The sequence below is a fragment of the Salvelinus sp. IW2-2015 genome, linkage group LG4q.2, assembly GCF_002910315.2.
Source record: "Salvelinus sp. IW2-2015 linkage group LG4q.2, ASM291031v2, whole genome shotgun sequence".
NCBI classification, from domain to species: domain Eukaryota; kingdom Metazoa; phylum Chordata; class Actinopteri; order Salmoniformes; family Salmonidae; genus Salvelinus; species Salvelinus sp. IW2-2015.
Genome location: NC_036843.1, coordinates 15,535,196 through 15,556,758, shown reverse-complemented (window position 1 = coordinate 15,556,758; position 21,563 = coordinate 15,535,196). Strand labels below are relative to the sequence as shown.

The 21,563-nt window shown below is 42.8% G+C and overlaps 2 protein-coding genes across 2 annotated transcripts in view; both read right to left on the bottom strand.

Annotated features, from left to right (window-relative positions):
- The window catches only part of LOC111963404 (fermitin family homolog 2), an 85,590-nt gene extending 76,063 nt beyond the window's left edge, over positions 1–9,527 (bottom strand). Inside the window, 2 exon segments of the mRNA XM_070443402.1 lie at positions 7,203–7,389; positions 8,972–9,527. Coding sequence (XP_070299503.1) covers positions 7,203–7,359 — 157 coding nt within the window. The 5' untranslated portion in view covers positions 7,360–7,389; positions 8,972–9,527.
- Positions 9,528–11,629: 2,102 nt separating this feature from the next.
- The window catches only part of LOC111962988 (phospholipase DDHD1-like), a 38,507-nt gene continuing 28,573 nt past the window's right edge, over positions 11,630–21,563 (bottom strand). Inside the window, 12 exon segments of the mRNA XM_070443275.1 lie at positions 11,630–16,094; positions 16,353–16,527; positions 16,530–16,558; positions 17,495–17,667; positions 17,772–17,784; positions 17,787–17,825; positions 18,432–18,438; positions 18,697–18,846; positions 18,981–19,056; positions 19,247–19,509; positions 19,605–19,711; positions 20,221–20,313. Of these exon segments, the coding sequence (XP_070299376.1) occupies positions 15,910–16,094; positions 16,353–16,527; positions 16,530–16,558; positions 17,495–17,667; positions 17,772–17,784; positions 17,787–17,825; positions 18,432–18,438; positions 18,697–18,846; positions 18,981–19,056; positions 19,247–19,509; positions 19,605–19,711; positions 20,221–20,313 (1,310 nt within the window). The 3' untranslated portion in view covers positions 11,630–15,909.

Here is a 21,563-nt window from a genome sequence, read left to right as displayed (position 1 = left end):
TTCCTGTGGCGGTCCTCATGAGCCAGTTTCATCATAGCGCTTGATGGTTTTTGCGACTACACTTGAAGAAACTTTCAGAGTTCTTGAAATGGTCTATATTGACTGACCTTCATGTCTTAAAGTAATGATGGACAGTCGTTTCTGTTTGCTTATTTGAGCTGTTCTTGCCATAATATGGACTTGGTCTTTTACCAAATCTATCTACTGATTGGCTCAAACGCATTAAGAAGGAAAGAAACTCCACAAATTAACTTTTAAAAAGACACACCTGTTAATTGAAATGCATTCCTGGTGCCGACCTCATGAAGTTGGTTGAGAGAATGCCAAGGCTGTGCAAAGCTGTCATCAAGGGAAAGGGTGGCTACTTTGAAGAAACGCAAATATATTTAGATTTGTTTACCCCTTTTTTGGTTACTACGTGATTCCATAGTTTTGATGTCTTCCCTATTATTCTACAATGTAGACAATAGTAAAAATAAAGAAAAACCCTGGAATGAGTAACTGTGTCCAAACTTCTGACTAGTACGGTGTTAAAAAAAAAAAAAAGATCTAGGCACCGTTAATACTTCACTAGGATTAGTTAGGATGACAAAGGCTACTGAAACCCCTCGGATTAGATGGAGGTGATGCCCGGCAATGGAAACTGCTCATGAGGTGGCAAATGATCATGGTTTACTGTGTGAAATTGAGTAAGATGACAGTTACCATTGCCGTCATCTTCAACGCAGCAGCAAAATCTCATGTTTGAGTGTGAAATAAAGTTAGACCATTTTAACCATATTTGATGATGAACCCAAAGTTGATAGTGAGCCAAAGTCTCAGAAGTTTAGACTTCCTACAATGGTTGATACAGTAGTGTGACAATTGTTCCATCTTCATCAAATAAAGTCCATAGCTGATGTTGTTTTGTCAGATGTTGGTTTCCCCTTCGATTCCAACAGAAAAGCTTTCAAAAGGAAGCACTTTGGATAAGAACAAAGTAATAATGTCCAAATGTAGTAGACACAAACAAGTGAAGTAGTGAGTGAGGGGCGATCAGAGGTGAGGATTCTTAATAATGCAGCCTGAAATACCGTACTCCTCAGATCAGGGGGAATGAAGACTAATCAATGGCAAAGTGCTTTCCTGGCATTTCACAGTTGAATCCATTATGCTGTACTGTAGTTACTAGCTCCCCATCTGAGCCTCTGATGTAAAGTGGATAGTCACTGCTTATAGTAGGGGATGGAGACGGACGGAAGACAGAACACATGCATTATGCATGTTAACGCATGCCCCCACCCACAAGAGAACTGTGCTGGTAAAGGGTTGTGTTTTGAATGTGGCCTGTAAACAGTAGCTGTGAAACCACAGTGAGAAATCTTAGCTCAGTATGTGTGACAATGCAGCGCAGCGCATGCCACGGACAGCACCCTTAGACATTAACAGAATCACAAGGGATTTGAGAGAGACTGGGACAGGACACCCTGTGTGTCTGAGTGCCAGAAGTACGTGGCATCTGCGTGTGTGTGTTGACAGACTACCTTCAAAAGGATGCCCTCTAAATTAACCTCCCTGCACCAAGACAACCATCTGACTATCATTCAACCAATCAGAGTCCATATGCCTACATGTGGCCAAAGCACTTGAATGCAGTTCAGTCTGTACTCAACGATGTCACCAGTGAGAGGTGGGTGGAACGGGAGGCATGAAAAGAGGTCACGTACAGCTGGGAGAAAGCGCGCACACACACACACATAAAAAAGAGGTGGTGCCTTTTCTCACAATACAACAGTGTCACACTAGAGGTGCTCCCAGGGTCCCACTCTATCCAGTGTAAGTTGTTGATTTACTCTAAATGTGGATAATACTTGATCATTACTTCATCATCTCATTACCACTACTGGCTATTCCACTGCTGGTCATATGTACAGTATCTGAACAAGGCCAACAGAGTAGCCATGTGTCAAGTCTGCAGGGAGACTGGGTTAATGATTACAATGGAAAACAACCTGACTAGACCTATTTGAATGTTCCCATGCCATCTAAGGTGCACCCAAACACCAACATGTCAACTATGGGGGCCGTTTGAGGATAACCATAGCAGCTACATGAACTTTTTAACTTGCCAATCATTTCAAATCAAATTGTATTTGTCACATGCTCCCCATACAACAGGTGTAAACATTGTAGTGAAATGCTTACTTACAAGTCCTAACCAACAATACAGTTAAGAAAAATACAAAAAAAAGTAACAATTAAAGAGCAGCAGTAAAATAACAATAGCGAGGCTATATACAGGTGGTACCGGTACAGAGTCAATGTGGAGGCTATATACAGGTGGTACCGGTACAGAGTCAATGTGGAGGCTATATACAGGTGNGGTACAGAGTCAATGTGGAGGCTATATACAGGTGGTACCGGTACAGAGTCAATGTGGAGGCTATATACAGGTGGTACCGGTACAGAGTCAATGTGCGGGGGGCACCGGTTAGTCGAGTTAATATGTAAATGGAGTTATTAAAATGACTATGCATGGATAACAGAGTAGCAGCAATTTAAAAGAGGGGGGGCGCAATGCAAATAGTCTGGGTAGCAATTTGATTAGATGTTCAGGAGTCTTATAGGCTGGGGGTAGAAGCTGTTTAGAAACCTCTTGGACCTAGACTTGGCACTCCGGTACCGCGTGGTAGCAGAGAGAACAGTCTATGACTAGGGTGGCTGGAGTCTGACAATTTTTAGGGCCTTCCTTAGAGGGGTAATTGAAACAAACACTACACAAAGCGATGGCTTAAGAAGTAATTATGACTGGAGGGATAAGTTAGCTCAGCTGCAGTGCTTCTACAGTTCACGTTGTATTTTACTGCTATCAAGAGGAGATACTGAGACCACTGGTGATTAACAATTATTTGGACAATCAGCAGATGTGGCTCTTGCGCCTCTCAGATGTGTTTGTCTGCATGTGAGGAGACCCACAACCCCTTTGCTACGCCACAGTGTTGCTTTTACTGCTTTCACATAGGATTCACGGTATGCCATTTTTTACCACATTCTTGCCTGCATACACCTTTTATACCTTGTGTGCATACCGGTGGCAAGTGGTAGTAGGAGTGTATTTTAATAAATCTATTGAATATACACCATCAAAAAGAAATCCATTATTAATGTGTTTAGGCAGGTCCTAAGAAACACAAGACACAAAATGTATTTTCAAAACAATACCATATTTTTTTGTTTCATTATGTTACGTCCAAATGAATAAAATCAATAGTTCATTAAAAAAAACAGACAAGATACACCTACCCCAATCAACACATGTTTTGTAGTAAGAACATAACAAAATACACATTTTTCCCCACACGACTTGCATCACGGGAACATGTCATGTAAAAAAAAATATGATATTTTGAAACAGAGCCCACGTTTCATCCCTTTACTACTCTCACTCCACTATGTTAGGGAGCAGGCCTAGGGTCTTACATTGAGAATATCTTAATCATGATACCCAGAGAAAATTATAACAATCCTATTTTCAAAAGCATGCGACTCATGTTCATATTTCACAACCTTCGCGGGCTTGTGTAGTGGTCTATATGCGGTCGATCAAAATAAAATAGGTCTACACTTGACTTAGGCTACATTATTGCATGCTAAATGTTCCTGATCAGTGAGATGAGCAAACGAATAGATGAGCTATGCCACCACCACTTATTTGCCCAGCCAGAAACCAATGAACCAAATAGCCTATACATATGGAGATTCAGTGAAACAGATCACATTGATTGAGACAAGTGGGGCTCCCGAGTGGCACTGCATCTTAGCGCTAGAGGCGTCACTATAGACACCCTGGTTCGAATCCAGGTTGTATCACAACCGTCCGTGATTGGGAATCCCATAGGGCCGCTCACAATTGACGTCGTCCAGGTTTGGCCGCTGTAGGCCCTCACTGTAAATAAGAATTTGTTCTTAACTGACTTGACTAATTAAATACAGGTAAAAAAAAAATATATATATGTAAAAGTGCTTTTGGTAGGGAGTAGGCCTAGGATACTAACAGACTGCGAGTGAAGAGCAAAATAATCCACCTTATTAAGCTATAAAACATGCAGACAAAATGTAATAAATGAGCCAACTAGACAAGATGATCATGAGCAGAACTCACCTCAACTAAGCTAACATTTCCACAGCTTAATTGTAGCCTAACCAATATCCAAACAAAGTGAAAAAAATAAAAAATAAACACACTGAGATTGATTTATCAAGACGAGTCCCCACGCTTGTCTCAAAGCAATCAAAGTGGTGCTGAAATGATCATCTAGTTCACCACACGTTGGTAAGCTATTCCTTCACATTTATTACAAACGATTGGATAACTGGGAGTTTGATACATGCCTTCAACCGGCACATAGCCCATCTAAATAGCCCATCCAACTACCTCATCCCCATACTGTATTTATCTTGCTCCTTTCCACCCCAGTATCTCTACTTGCACATTCATCTTCTGCATATCTATCATTCCAGTGTTTAATTGCAATATTGTAATTACTTCGCCACCATGGCCTATTTATTGCCTTACCTCCCTTATCTTACCTAATTTACACACTGTATATAGACTTTTTCTACTGTATGTTTGTTTATTCCCTGTGTAACTCTGTGTTGTGGTATGTCGAACTGCTTTGCTTTTATCTTGGCCAGGTCGCAGTTGTAAATGAGAACTTGTTCTCAACTAGCTTACCTGGTTAAATAAAGGTGAAATAAAAAAATACCGTTCAGATATTAAGAAGAGGAGGAAAAAAGGTTGGTGGTATGGTAAAGCTGGGAAAAAAACATGTACAAAACATTAAGGACACCTCTTTCCATGACAGACTGACTAGGCGAAAGATGTGATCCCTTATTGAGATCACTTGTTAAAATCTACTTCAAAATCAGTGTAGATGAAGGGGAGGAAACAGTTTAAAGGTTTTTTAAGCCTTGAGACGTGTAGTGTATGTGTGCCATTCAGAGGGTGAATGGGCAAGAAAAAAATGGTGCATTTGAACGGGGTATGGTAGTAGGTGCCAGGCGCACCGGTTTGTGTCAAGAACTGCAACGCTGCTGGATTTTTCCACACGCAACCGTTTCCTGTGCATATCAAGAATGGTCCACCACCCAAAAGACATCCAGACAACTTGACACAACTTTAGGAAGCATTGGTGTCAACATGGGCCAGAATCCCTGTGGACTTCTTTCAACACCTTGTAGAATCCAAGGTGGGAGGGGGATGTAGCTCAATATTAGGTAGGTGTTCCTAATGTTTAGTATAATCAGTGTTCGTTTCAGTGTGACAAGAACAACTGACAGTCACGGTCAGCTGAACCAAACTATTCTAAACCATGGACATCAAACCACACACCACTTGAATCCACTAGTGATAACTCACAAACCCAAAGGTAGCCAGGACCAAGCACAACATGATTCGCAGAATAGCATCATAAATATAAACTATTGACCAATAACATGAGCAGTAAATGAACTATTACAACGAGCTGGACAACCCCCTATAAAAGCACACACACTCATGCTGTAGCAGAAGGGAAGCCTTCACAAGGGGAACGTGCAGCTTCATCCACACACATCTTCTAGTGATGTGCAGTTTGCGAACGATTCATCCTTTTTGAAAGACTCTTTTTACTGACTCGAGAGTCAAGATGAGTTTTTCTGACTGACAGCAGGATTAATACGCGCTCCTCCGGCTCAGCGGCTCCTTAGACTTGCTCCGACCAATAAATGTCCGTCATATATGCGCGCAGGAAAACAGATCACGCTGCCGGCAGCACAGAGAAGGAAAATACATATTTAGAACTGATAATTGATCTCATGTAATAGGAACGAATGTAATGATTAGATTGGATATGAGGGACACAGCTTTGTAAAACAAAAACATACACAGCCTTTGCTCAACAAACTCGAACCATTGGGGTGCTGCAGTTCGCAAACGATATTGTGCTCATCACCCTCACAGCAGTCAAGCAATGCACTCCGCCAATAGTCGTTCACAATATAGTCCGGTTACGGCCTCAACTAGACCTTCTTTCAAATGCATCAACAAATCATCTTATTTGTATGCCTAGCAATCAACACATGTACATTGTTTAAAGCACCCTTTTACAAGTCTCATTCCAATCAACCCCTTACGGTGAATGTGAGGCTTGTAAAATCATGACTTGAGTTTTCAGTTCATCATTCTCCGGTAGGGGGTCCTGCGTACTCTGGGCAAAACTGAATCCAATGAATGAATGGAGTCAAAAGATTTGTTATTTTGACTGAACGAGTCAAAAACATCTTAGTCAGTAAAAAGAGCCTTACTAACGTTTTCCCACATGGTGCAGCAGCAGTGCTGCATGTGAGCCTGGTTTAGATGCAGCACATAGGACCACAGAGAACAAAGGCCACAATTATACTGAGTTTTAACAGAAGGGCTAAAACAGGGAAATGTGCAGGCCAGGGAATAAAATATTGTGCAATGGAGAAATGTTGGGTATTCGCACACCTAAGACGCTGTCAAGTCCCAAACTGCACTGCCATCATGATGTTTGTCACCATGAAACAACCCAGTGTTCCACTCTGTTCAATCTCTCACTCAGAAACGTGTAAAATGGCAGCAGAATTCCATTGGATGTTGCTAATCATGTGATAGAATGTGAGAAGTTACAGTATATCCATATCATAAAACATTACAGATTCTGAATTCCCACTTAAGCCAACAGAGTAGCCTGTATGTTTAGTATACGTCGCTCACTGGTTACAAGTTGCTATTATCTGTTAATGGTGTTTAGATGAAGTCACATTCCAGTTGTCAGTTGAGTAACTGTTGCAAAGAAAATTATTTACTGCCTCACAAATATGACTAGATAACTGACAGACATAACCCAGCTGCAGATGGGAGGCAGAGGGGACAGGGGCCAAAGAACATTGCCTCGTGACCGCCTATGGCCTTCCTCCCCTTGGTCAACCACATAAGGAAAACAAATGTAGTAGAAATTGGCCATCTGAATAAAAGCACAAATCAACAGAAAATACAAAATAAAACATTGACATAAATCAATATGCAAATGTTTCTATTCCAATACTTTGAATAAGATGGGGAATAAAAACAGGACATAAGCACATTTCAGGACATAAGCACATTTCTTCCAGAAGAAGCTGGACATAAAAAGAGTGCAACACCATTGAACATCTCTTACCGAGTTTCTCCACGAGTTTGAGCATGACCCCACCGATGTGGATCTCGCCGGTGACCCTCAAAGACACGTCCCTATGGAGGTCTGTCACGTGCATCTTCAGTTCCCACGTTCCGTCCGCATAGCAGCCATCGGGCATCCGTATACCGTCCAGCGCCATCCTCACACCAATCACAACAATTAGGAAAAACTGCCAAAGAAAAAAGTACTTCCATTCAACTGGTAAAAAAAATATGTATCAAAATTGTGCTTGCCATACATTTGTGAAGTTTGTCATATGCAGACTGAAAGTGACTTGAGGAAGCACAGGACCCAGACCACCATAGCCGATCAAAGTGTTTTGATAAAATGTTGTGATTGTCCAGAACAGTTTGTGTTTCTTTAATCATAAAATGTCAAATGTGAGTTTTCTTATAGGCCATTTGAAGCATGCTTTGGATATGGCTCTAACCAAGGCTTCATTAGTTCTTGAGAACCCAAAGGGCACAAGGTGGCTCACAACCGGTCCTTGTCTTTGGTTCTCTGCTGATGGTTTGGAGGAATGTGAACTACAATCCCGACGTTGTTTTAACGTTTAGAAACGTTATTAATCCGCGGTAGCGATACGGTTTTGGAAACCTTTGGAACTTAACTTTCAATTAGGCAACAAATTATTTTTTTATTTTTTTATTAAAGCACCCACGGGGCGCAATTTAGCAGTCGCACCCGGCTGTTTCCACTCACTACCTCAGGTATGACATTCTCTCACCTTGCGCTCGCATTTCCATTGGACCATTCCATTCCACATTTGCGGTTGGATGGCATGTTTGTCAAAATACAGGCGGTTGTAACTTTCCTGAACTGCGACAGTAAGTGTATCTGTTGTATATGAAAAATGATATGCAAGTTAAGTTCCAAATGTTTCCAAAGCTGTATTGCATGCGAGGCATATTTGCGTTTAGACAGAGCATTTGGGCAGGCGTCGGGGCATTTGCCTCAAGGCTAATGGGACATCCAATGGCTCAATGTAATTGGAGTCATGAATAAGTCTTAAAGCGGCAATCAGCAATTGAAACAACGCGAAATCCCACCCCAGATTCGACAAAAACTGTGGTTGGAGTAATGTAACCACTCAAATTCAGACATAACTAGAGATGCAAGGACTGACCATCCATGATATCAACATAGTTTGAACAACGTTGAGGCTATACAATGTGTTTACTTCAATATTTGGAAACAGTCACACGTATATTTAGGGTTCTGATTGGGTACGACAGTTGAACTAAGGTCATGAGGCATTACATTATCAATGGGTACATACCAAAAACAATTGGATGTAACAACCGCAGATTGCCCCTTTAAGACTACATGTGAAGGACGCAATTAATCGATAACCAAAAAAGAACAAAGGGTACCGGCTTAAGTTATGGCAAGCTGAACTTCAATAAAAATACTCTCCCGTCTTTGTGTTCACCTGCTTTTTCTAACGGTAAAGACATCCTGACAAATATGAAGTTGATTACGTAAGCAGCCCCATACAAGAACTCATGAGAGCACACAATCTGGTCAACCAGTGTAACTCACTTAATATGTCCATACATGAACAAAACGAATACGTTTGAAAGAGTAAAAGGGAGTTAGAATCATACGTTATTTCCCAGATATAGCAGGCCTTATAATCTACAGTTGGCGCACAAAAAAATACTATGTTTTCATATTCCAGAACGGCAGAGTGCGCAAAAAGAACTACATTTGAGTTGAGGACGTAAATTAAATCGGTTGTGTCCACTCACCTTCTCAAATACACCAACCAAATCCAAAAAGCCACTTAAACTTCCGAGGTTTCGATAGTCAACCAGATTTTCTAAATAATGTAGACTATCTGGGTCTTTTCAAAGAGAATATCCCAAAGAACTCGTCCAATTGAAGTATCCCAAAGTGCCTCCTGGCTTCAGCTAATGGAGTCCAGCCGTCTCTCTTTCTCCCTCCCTCTTTCCACCAGATAACGTCACTCACTGCTCCAGCTCCAATCGACTTTTCCTTTCAAACCGTTCAGCAGTTCCTCTCTCCCAACATTACCCGCCCGGTCAATCCCCTGCTCCTTCCATACTTATTTTATTTTTCATTGGAAGGGGTTTGTGTGACGCGGGAAATTACGTACAATGTCATTTTTTATAATCTCGCAGATCTTTTCTAACCCCTAGGCTTGGAGTTTCAATTATGTCCCCAACCACGCACTCTTATTTAGAAATACATTGTAAAAGTTAAAACTATGCTTTTGTATGTCGTGTTTTATTCCATGCTTTCATCCATAACTGACCCATTGGGAAATCCAACCGTTTGGTAGGGAATAACAAGCGCATAGAACCGCTGCTGCATGCCTTTTATGGAAATAGTATGGCGTTTGCGGTGGTACATCCGGGGACCGCTATGGGGTCCCCGCCGAGGGAATTACACACAATTACTCATTTAGAACACACGTTCTAACCCCCCCCCCCCCCCCCCCATCTACGTATATCAAATCCAGCGAGCCCACTAGTCTTAAATATGTTGCAATATTACGCTCTCACTGGTAAAGATGTTACAAAATGTCCAGTATGCACCCACAAGTCTGATTTGGATATAGCTGCTGATCACTCTTTTTGATGAAACACATGTCAAAGGTTTAACATAACATGCATTGCACTTGTTATCCTTAAATGGTGTCCTACCCTCTTATCAGACCCACACATCCTTTCTGTTCATTATTTTTCTTGAGCAAAATAAAATAACAAGATAATCTCGCTCCCTGTATTTTCATTTCTGGTACATCATTAAAATACCAACATCAGGAGTGGATTGTAGGCATACACTTTGACAGATCAACAGGCATGAGTTATGGGCTGACTGAAGTGAAGAATAATCAAGCCCCTTTGATGGATCCACAACCTCAGCCTTGAAAGAATACCCTGTTGAGTGTGCATGGATAGTAGTTATTAGTCATTGTAAACTAAATAAAATACACATCAATGTGTGGAATTGTACAGATTTTTCTATCCACACACTGCCTCCACCACTCTAGAGAATTATATATTTAGCCAAACTACTCATTTGTTTGGATTTGTTGATGTGCATTCAAAGCCATAGCAACACAAATGGCTAGTTTGGCAAAGATTGAGCTGCTGTCCATTTCTTTTCCATTGCATCTGCTCTTCTGTACAGCAGCATGCTCTCCTGCTCCAAGTGGTTGGCGGTAAGGCATGAATCATCAGGGTTTCTGTCTCTCCTCCAGTGTTCTGCTCTCACTAGTGTCAGCTCTCCAGCTCCAGCTAAGGAGTTTGGGCCTCAGACTATGGTCTGCATTGAAACAATGTATAACCTTTCTCTCTTGCTGCTCTGACCCCCTCGTTGGAGTCTGGCAGCCGACCCATTGCCTTATAAAGGTTGTTTTAATTGCTGGGTAAACATTTGAGTCAGATGCAGGGAGCGCAGGAGAGTGGAGTTGGGACTGGTGTTGCAGAGGAGAGGAGAGAGACAGTACACTTATGTGGAGTGGAGCTTGCTGTGGAGGGCCCTGGTCTGGTTTCGCTGTATAATGTCTGGCTTTCACACAACACTGGTGGTGTCACTAAAATAGTCTCAATCAATTCCAGACAGTTAATTACTGATGAGGAATGTGTACTGTGTCTTCTAATGAAGTTCACAACAGCATCTGTAATCAAGTGGATATGGCACTGTCCAATAGAAATGTGTAACTTTGTACAAATCAAATGACATGTAGCCTACAATCACTATTACGGCAAACCATACTAGACATGGACATATAAACATACAGTTAGAAAGTATATTACAGCGTTATAGCATGGTGTACACACAGTAGTTTACAATTCACTGCCAAGGTATTTGCGTGTGATTTAACTAGGAGTTAGTACTGCACAAACTAAGAGAAGGGCAGCTCAAGTACATCACCCTATAAATCCTTTCTAATAGCTCAGACATAAGGACCACTGCAGGGCTGATCAGTAGTAACTAGTAACTGAGTAACTGTCTCATGCTAATTGCCTCATTGTTAATGGAGAGAGGAAATAGACTTGGAGAGGTCTGTGATGACCAGATTGGTCAATGGGGGCCATTGTTTTACTACATGGCCATCTATGCCATCTTGTGGACAAACCTAGAACAATGGGAATTGCAGTTTTTTGTTGTTGCATTCACTTAATTTAACTAATCCCATCTCTGCTTTACAGATATTGCTTAACTGCATTGGGATTCTACTACAGTACCACATTAGATACATAAAAAGTGTTAGGTCCATATCTTCAATCACACAAAGCTCTATTCATTAACTATGAATCAGCTATTGTGGTGTGGGTGGAAAGTATGTGTGGGGCCGAGGAAAGAATTTGATGTACGGTTCAAAGGAAACAAATAGCAGTATTGTGCTCCATCAAAACCGGGAGATGGAAACTAGCGAATCTTTCCCATTTAATATTTGGAGAATATCTTCCTCCCTCAGCCTCATCCCAGACCTCCCTCCCACACATTTAAGCACTTTTCATTCAGACAGACCAGACAGTCCAGACGTCAGTACTACATCTCAGATATCATACTTGGGACATGACAGAACAACTTTAGAAGCAGCAGATGGGAGAAGGATACAGAATAAAAGAAGCCATTGTACATAAAACAATTTTTAAAATTACAAAAAGGAAATAGCGTTTTAGATGGCAGTTTGAATCCATTTCAGGCATGGTGGGTTATTGCCCAGCTCTAGGGACAGTCACTTTTCCAGCAGAAATCCTTTCAAAATCAAACTAACAAAGTTTTAAACAGTCTTATTGAAAAAGGTTTCGTTCATTCAGTCGACCCAGGCAATGCAGACATTTCTAGATGATGGTACCTCTCATTCTGTGGACATTATCTGAAAGGCGAAAGCCCTGGATCATGTTCAGTTGGTGGGAAATGTTTTGCAACAGAGGTACTACCTGAACTTGTAAAATTAGAACACCATCTATATTCTGTTGCAAAACATTTTGCTACGGTGTGCCCAACAGAACACAACTGGTTTTACAGACGACCCCTTAGGGTTCAAAGGTCATCCAAAGCCCTCATTAAACTAGGGGTGACTCTGGGATAGACCAGCTAGCTACCGCACTTTGACTTCACTAGATGCTTGGAGCTGAGATGAATGGTGAGAAAATATAACAGAGTCCCAAGACCATTCTCAAAACAGAACAAAAAATAGAACGTGCACAGCACACCATTTAAACAAACCTAGTTCTTTAGCCAATGTATTTCTGAACATAGTTAACAGTCTGTGCTTGTCTATTTGAGTGAGGTTCACCTTGTGATAGCTGGCCTGATGTGTTGAAACTATAATAGACCACAATTATGATAGCCCACGAACAAAACATCCTCCAACCATCATTTTAAATTGCCCCCATACTCAGCCCGTATCATTTTAGCATGCAGAGACATCAGTTGAACTGTCCTTGATCAGTACACTCAAAACAACATGGTAGGGAGTGTTCAAACCCTTTATAAGAGAGAATAGTTGCATGACTGCCCAATGTAGAAACAACTTGATTTAGATGGCAGGCAGTTTTTCACCTTTGTCTGTCATTGACATTTAACACAAACACACAAAAGCAATTTCAAGCCATGTCTAAAAGGGGTACTGTGCAATTTCAAGCCATGTCTAAAAGGGGTACTGTGCAATTTCAAGCCATTGAGAATGTGCAAGGTCCAACATCATCCTTCACTCTGAACAATTCCAAGTAATTTTCCCTTATTGTCCATGACTTCAAGTTGTTCTCTGGTCCTCTACAAGGCAGTCTGGTCCAAGTCCGCTTCACAAAATAGGTCCCACTCTCATACACATCATGCATCTACATTAAAAACTACTCAAATAAATCCATTCTGTGGACTACGAGACCACTGGGACAGTTAGCTTGTGCCATACAGATTCTTAGACAACTCAATTGAGACTTATTTTAAAGACAAAGCATAGGACATATAGGGAACTCTACAATGCCAATGTGCAGTCAGCATCACACACATTCATTTGAGGTTGGTTACATTTCATCATCCTGCATCCATCATCTTATAAAACTGCTGATATAAAAAACAAATGCTGTGTGGGATGTGTTTTTAGATAGTGGGCAGCTAGCGCCAGACCATCTGAATGCAGCTTCAGGATTTCAGAGGTCTGTTGGGAACACTGCAATAACCCCCATGAGAGACACATTCACATTTAAAATGACCACATGGGATGCAAAGTGATTCAGGCATCATGCTTCTTTTTGCGAGCCATAAAAGATATACTGAGCTTGTTAAGTTTTACATATTGTTCGTGGAAAAAGCAACTAAAGCTGAGTAACTCTGACCTGAAGCCCTTTACTAGAGGGAAAATGCCCTTGGATTTCAACATGCTCTGTTCATACTAGCTTAGCCACTAAGAGTGAAGCAGACAGAATAACTTAGTGACATTAAAGAGATATTTGGCCACCTGCTGGACTCCGGGATCTACGTTAACACTACTACAGATTAAAAAAAATGGTAATGAAAAATTAATTGCATAAAAAAATATATACATCCTTTCTTTTTGATTTATCTCGGTATCAATGCAAATAGTAGGCACCTGAAAGTCACTTTCTGTTCATGACCTTCTCAAGGTTTCTGAGAAGAGTTTCTACTGGCTTGAACCTCTGAGTGACAGCTCCTCTGTCCAACCACAGACTGAAACATTGACATGATCTCTCTTTTGATTGGACACTTGAATTGCATACAAACGGAGCTTGTCAGACTTTAGACTATCCATCTGAACAGAACTGATTTCACCTGTGTTTTGGTTAGATTAAAAAGTTGCCCTATAAAATAAAATGGAGGGTACATTTCAGATCTCCATACAGGGATCTACATGGTTCCTGGTAGGACTAAAATAGAAACTTAATGACAATAAGGTAAGTTACACTTATCAAGCTTGACTTTCACATGGATGTACATCTGTCACTTGAATGTCCTGCTGACAATGTGTGAACATCATCTGAACGTCAAGTGAGTCAAGCCGTTGTTCCTCACTCGTTGGAGCCAAAGATGTACCTCATAACTAAAACAAACAGTTTGCCACACAGCACCATTCAATAATTAAACCAAAGACATAAGGTAATTTTACACCATGCCCAAACCAGACGCGTCATGTGCTTTGCAAAATAAATGTACACATACATGTTATTCAATCATTGCACCCATACTGCCAACGAGCGTCTGTGCTGCCAGGCGCTAAAATAGAAGTTGATTCTATTTGTGACGCAGAACGCGCTGCAAGTCCTGCCTCTCCCATCTCCTCATTGGTTTTTAGAAGCATATACCCACGTGCCATCTTCTCATTGGTTTTTAGGAACATATACCCATGTGGGTGATTGAAAGATGAATTGAGGTCGGTTGTGGTAATGCACCTTTTATGAATGCTAGTTGCCAATCTCCATATAAAGTCCAAAGAAGAAAAAGAAGCCTGAATTGAGAGATGACTAGAAACGATTCGGTTGACCGTTTTATGTGTGGATTAATCATCGGAGGACCTTGCATTTCAGGTCAAATAACAACTCAATGTTTATATCTCAGGACAAATTAGCTAGCAAGCTAGCTAGTTAAATAGCACAAATTAGCTAGCAACCACAACCTAGCTAAATTGCCATAAATGTTTAATGCTTTTCGACCTGTCCCCAAATTAATATAATTGGGTCAGAGTTTGTTTTGATATTTCAACCTGCGTGTTGTGATCGTGTTTGGTGTGGGGTTGACAAAATCAATTTGCACACGCACGCATCTGGTTTGCGTATGTGTACAGTCATCTTGTCACTTTGTCGTGCAAAAACAAAAATACTAAAATGGCTTTTTGTAGATCAATACTTCTACGTAAAAGTCACTTGATAGTCACATGGTAATAGAGTTACAGCGTCCCTGTGGAATATCAAAATAAAAACTAGAGACAAGAGACAAGATCTCCCCTTTTTTTTACATTTCCACAACAAAGAGAAAAATAGGAACTATGCCGTATTATTTTCTTAGGGTAATATATTAACATTTTAATATATAAATAAAGTTTAGACCACTTTGAAAGTTGCATTGAGTTTGCTCAGACAGTGACATACTGTAGGCGTTGAGACTAAGGGTCCCAGTATTCAGCCCAGGTCCTTGTAGATGGAAGCATAGTGTAAGAAGAGACAGACCAGTGAGGATGAGGGAGTTTACTGAGGGGGCCAGGCTGACTTGTACATCCTCTCCTCCACGGTCTGTGGAGGAGAGGAAAGATTTGGGTTGGGCTGAACCATGGCTGCTACACATGGGGGGAGCTGGAGATGTGTACATCCAGGAGGGCAGCAGTTTCAGACAGAGACAGTGATCTTTGAGGAAGAGGACACCCCTTCGGTAGTGTGCAATGGAATCTCTGACATACTCGTTGGCGGCTGGACTGGCTGGGAGGATACATAGAGGATCCTACTATCCCCCATGCTTCATAGAGCATGCATTGGGACTGGTCATAACAGTGACAGGCAGGCAGCCCTCCTCCGGGGGGCATAATCCAATGTGTCACCCTTGGGTGAGTGTGTATCCATCCCATCCTAAACAGTACAAAGTCTGTGTGTTAGTAGTGATATGTCAGTATAAAAACAGAGAGAGAATGGAGTAACAGAGAGTGATAAAGATGCTGTGTTGTGTGAGTGTGGACATGGAGTCTCTCTCTGTGTGTTTACTCTGGGTCAGGACTGTCTTCTGTGGGTGGCGGCATGTTGGCCTGCTTGTATATGAACGTCAGTAGCAAGAGCGCAATATCGTGTGAGACCCAATAGGCTGTATGTGAGATCACCGCTGACCAATAGCGGCTCTCCACAAGGCCCTCACGGAGTTCCATACCGATGCAGCGCTCTATTTCCACTGTAGAACAGAGATTCACTGTGAGAATACATTTTAGACCATCTACTGTATACTGCACAAACGTAACTGCTACAGATTCAAAAGGGTACTTAACTCTGATGTGAATTAGCATTATGTATTCATTCTCCTTTTTATATATATAAAAACTCTGGGGGGGTCAAGGGTGGCAAATATTATGAAAAGGCACTTGCTATTACATGGACTACAATACAATTATTCCTGAAAGTGTAATTGGGGTTGAAATGTAGCTGAACTAACCTGAGGGGTCTATGAGGGTGGAGGGAGACTGGGACAAGGTGGACGAAAGGCCGTAAGCTGATTGGCTGTCGACTGTCCTCTTCGGCTCCTCTCCCTCTGGGGTCCAGCCCTCGATGCCGAAGGACACTCCGGAGGGCGCAGAGTGGGAGAACCGGGAGAACAGTATCCCATCCCCTTCCCTATACTGTTACCTATACTGGCCGCTCCTAGACAGAGAGCGAGATGGAAAGACAGCGAGAGAGAGCAAGACACACAGAGAGAGGGAGGGAGAGAGATTCATTTTAGATAGGGTGCGACAAAGGTGAGTGAAGTCTACCCTAGACTCTAGACATCCGGATTGCCTCCCCAGCTCCGGCTTAACAGGTTTTGTAAGTAATAGAACGTCAGTTTGGCATAGAGGAACTACGTCACTACCTTATCCGCTTGAATATAATACTAAATAGTATCTAGCAAGATGAAGAGATTATTTTTAATGAGTGCAACTAACTTCACTAAAACCGCTGCAAAGTTTTTCCCTAGCAAATTTGGTTTCCAATCGCGACGTTCTGGCATGTCTGCCTCGTGATTTGTTGGGAGAGTTGTCTGTCGGAAGAGGATCCACCCTCTTCCGCTTATGAAAGTTGCCAAGAGTCCGTCATTGAAACCAGACCCTAATCTTTTGCCTAGGGTGGAGTTTTGGAGACTAACCCAGTAGTACGGCTCTGGTCTTTACATGCTCTCTCCACAAGATGACAGTGTTGCCTATGTCATAAATGATTTGACAGGTGGGTCTGTGAGGGAAATACTGTTGAGTGAGTCCAATAATAGATGTCAATTCCATCACAAGATGCTGAGTACATGCTGATGTACTTTGAATGGAACCATCTGCTTTGTCTGCTCAGGACATGTTGTGCTGTCTACAAATATCTCCTGTACAAATGATTGACTGTAAAATCTATGGGAACCTGCTGAGTGAGGTAATCTTACAATGAAGTTTAATTCTTTCCCTTCTAGCTTTGGACCACCTCGAGTTTGAATCTGCATCATGTGCACAGGTAATGAGGGCACTCATATTGAAATATTTAAGGTAATAATAATGTGCACGGTGATTTAAGGCAAAAAGGTTCTATACAGAGAATCAACCAGAGGACTGACAGACCTACCCAGGATGCTGGCCTTGCCCATGCTGGCGATAGACTCTCTGTAGTATTTCCTGGCCAGGACAGGGGAAGTGGAGGGGCTGGGGATGCTCTCTGTGTCTGACGTCGGTTCCTTCTGTGGGTTGATGAAGGTTGGCCGGATCTCATCGTATGGCGTGGGGTCTACAGCACTACACCTGGGAGAAGAAAAACACCTGTCACTGTCCGTACAGAAAGTAGTAGTTTCAGCAGTTTATGTGTAACATACAGATTCACCTTGGGAGAATGAATGATCTCTTACCAGTGTATCTGTCAGGTGCAATTTTGCTGTAATGTTTAAGGATGAGGGGCTTGCCTGCAGCAAGGACAAACCAGTCACAGTCAGTCTAGCACCTTGTCTGCCCTCTGGTCAGGAAAAAACCCTGGGTCTAATCATCCTGTAAGGGAAATTTTAATGTTTGTGCTATTCTTATAACTAATTTCTGTGTACCATTCATGTGCTGTTCTAAGTAACTAATTTCTGTGTTCATGCAAGTGGCTGACTGTACAAATCCTCACTATCAGTAGCTGCGATTTGGCAGTACGCCCAGATCTTGTTTTGAGAACGAATGAAAGATCTCAGTTTCAAGGTCTCAGCTTAGAGTGGAGAAGCCTCGTGAGGTGTTGGTCTGACACATGTTATGAACCAGTATTGGTCTGTCACATGTTCTGAACCAGTATTGGTCTGTGACATGTTCTGAACCAGTATTGGTCTGTCACATGTTCTGAACCAGTATTGGTCTGTCACATGTTCTGAATCAGTATTGGTCTGTCACATGTTCTGAACCAGTATTGGTCGGTCACATGGATGAAACAAAACAGTAATGATTCATTATGCTAAATCATGCAAATATAACTTGTCTGTGTATAGCCGTATATAAAGACAACTGCTGAGACTGCCCAGACAGAGCTCCTGATTGACATCTGTACTTGGTGCATTGAGTTGGTTGGAACCTCTCCAGCGCGCTGACAATAAACTGAATGATTCATTTAAGATTGACTTCGAGTGTCCCTGTGTAAGAATTTTCCCAACAATCCTTAAGATGATAAAGGCTCTTAGATATGCATAGAGGAGCTGTGAGGTAAAGGGGAATGGCAGGGCTAGAGAGAGACAGACAAAACGAAGTGATCCAGCCCTCCAGGACTGTAAAGAAAAGTGTGTGTGTTTGTCTGTCTCGGTGTCTCACCACGGGGTCTGTGGGGTGGAAGACGTTGAAGAGCCTCTGGCAGATGGAGCGAGGCAGAAGGTGGTCCTGTTCTCCACTGTTCCCTGGTTTAATCCCTCTCAGGGCCAGGAACACCGCCAGGGGAGAGCCCATACAGAAGAAATTCTCCACCTGGGGAAGAGGAGGAAACAGACACCATCTTTCCTTCAGTAATTTGCTTAGTCATCTTGTTACTTTCTGCCATTATCACCCTGGATCCTGTGTCCCGGGTTGAAGGGATTGCTTTTGAGCAGTTAGCAGTGTACCTTCAATTTCAGAGCAGGGGGTGCTAGCGGTTTGGAGGCCTCCAGGCCTTGAAGCTGATCTTCCAGCTCTCGTAACCTGAGGAGTAGAGAGTGAGTTTCAGTAATACTGTTAGTATTCAGACCATTAACAAAATACCTACACCACTCACACCCCACTCCTTCCTACACACACACTACCGAACTGTCTGTAGACACAGTTTAGGTGGCCATCTCAACGGTGACAAAGAGACAAACACACGCACCCCACTACCCACCACCCTGCCTACCGGTTCCTAGTGAACTGCAGCTGCTCCAGCAGGCGTCTCTCCTCGTAGGAGACCCATCTCAGGTCCAGCTCCTCCTCCAGCTCCTGGTGCTCCTGCAGACAGAACCTCACCGGGTCCCAGCCTGTCATGATGTCAAAGGTGATCACGCAGCTCAGGGAGTGCGACACGATGGACACCTTGCCCCCCTTCTCCTCAAACTCAGGGTTTCTGGAGCAGAACAGGGTGTAGAGGCGGTTCAGCTCTGACGTCAGGCCCCTGGTGATCTGGAGATAAGGGTGGTATCAATTAGCCAGGGCCAATACGGTTGTCAAGTGAGATGAAGACTTAAACCCAATGTGTGTGTGTGTTTCAGTCTCACCTCGTCCCTGTACAAGGGACTGGTGTAGTACATAATGTCCATGGCACTGCTGTTGAGCAGGTCTCTCAGTCCTCGCACCTTGTCTGGGATGATGGAGTCCACCGTATCTACAGATTCACACGACTCAACCATCAATAACATATACAAATATATGTCTGACAGTGGATAGTTTTTATGAGTAAGCCTTTGTTTATCCTCTATACTTCTACAGATCTATTTTTATTCAGATCAACCTTCCATTCACTTGGCTAAAACAGTTAAGGCCTAAGACCTGTATAGATATTAAGTCGCTCTGGATAAGAGCGTCTGCTAAATGACTTAAATGTAAATGTAAATGTAGATATTGAATACTCAGTTCTGTATGTGCATCGTAGACAGAATAGGACATTAAAGGGCGTAGGAGACAGGACAGGAGTAGGGCAGAGGACAGTACACGGAACTCCATGTGAGAGATGTAGCCTAGCCGTCTGGCTTGTGGTTCCACAAGTGTGACCTAAATTCAGCATGCCATCACAAGGTGGGTGTCACCTCCTGGAAGCTAGTGGACGACAGCAGCTGCTCTCTCAGCTCAGTTGGGATCGAGGACACACTGCGCACGAGCAAACACACCCCTTACCCCCATCCAGTGCCAGTTTGGAGCGCCACTCCACAGGCAGGAAGTCCACATACTCCTCTGTGTGCTCTAAAAAGTGCTTCTCCTCCTTACTGCCTCTCTTAGCCTGGACACACATACAGTTTAATTGCTATGTGCATAAGAATAGTTTCTTGCTGTTCGGTCTTGAAAATGGTCTTATTCTCTGGCTAGCCTTTAATCTACGTGTCCTAAAGCTCTAAAAACAGAGACAAACAGCGAATCAACCTAACATCACATTTCATTGCAAGTAATCATCCTCGCAGCAGGCTACCAGACGGTACCTCATTACCGCTGGGTGAATGAATGAATAGCTTTACAATTTGGTCCATACACTGTCTACCCCTCTCCAAGTCAACCAGTGAATCCTTTGTGCCTTGTGTTTGCTCTGCCTTTCACTTAATGACTGTGTTTGAGAGGGATGACGTGTGTCCATTTCACCACTCACTGACGCAATCCATTTACTCTCAATGGCTGCTAGCAGGCTACGATAGTGTACTATGTTAGATACACAAACAATGGGAGAGTGGCTGCTGTTGACATAACAGGGACGACCTGGGAGTGACATTGGCCTGAGGTGAACTGGTCTGTGACTCTGCCTGTCACTAATGCAGTCTTTCATGCAGTCTGTCTGGTGGGCTTCTATGCATCTATATAGTATGCTTTTATGCTAAAGAGGCTAGCAGGATAACCTAGCGTGGGCTAGCACAGTTTATCTCAAGTGGCTAACTGGTGAATGGGGTCACAGTACTGGCTTTAATGGTTTTAACGCAAACACCCTCTGACACATGAGGAGGATCATACAGAGAGGCTGTCCTTACTGCCCTGCCACTCAGAACAAGCAGCCATTATTCTTAGTGGAGAGGTGAGAGGTATGGAAGGAGAGGTATGGAAGGAAAGGTGAGAGTAGAGGTATGGAAGGAGAGGTGAGAGGAGAGGTATGGAAGGAGAGGTGAGAGGAGATGTATGGAAGGAGAGGTATGGAAGGAGAGGTATGGAAGGAGAGGTGAGAGGAGAGGTATGGAAGGAGAGGTGAGAGGAGAGGTATGGAAGGAGAGGTGAGAGGTCTCCTCTCACCCTCTCCTTCGCAGTACCTCTTCCTCTCACCGTCTCCTTACCATACCTCTCCTCTCACCTCTCCTCCCATACCGTCGCCACCTTCAATACCTCTTACTCACTCAGCCTTCTACCCTTACCATTACCTCTCTCTCACCTTCTCCTTCCATTACCTCTCCAGTCTCACCTCTCCTTCCATAAAGCCCTCCTTAACTTCACCCTCTCCTTGCCATACCTCGGCCTACTCCTCACGCTCTCCTTCAATAACCTCT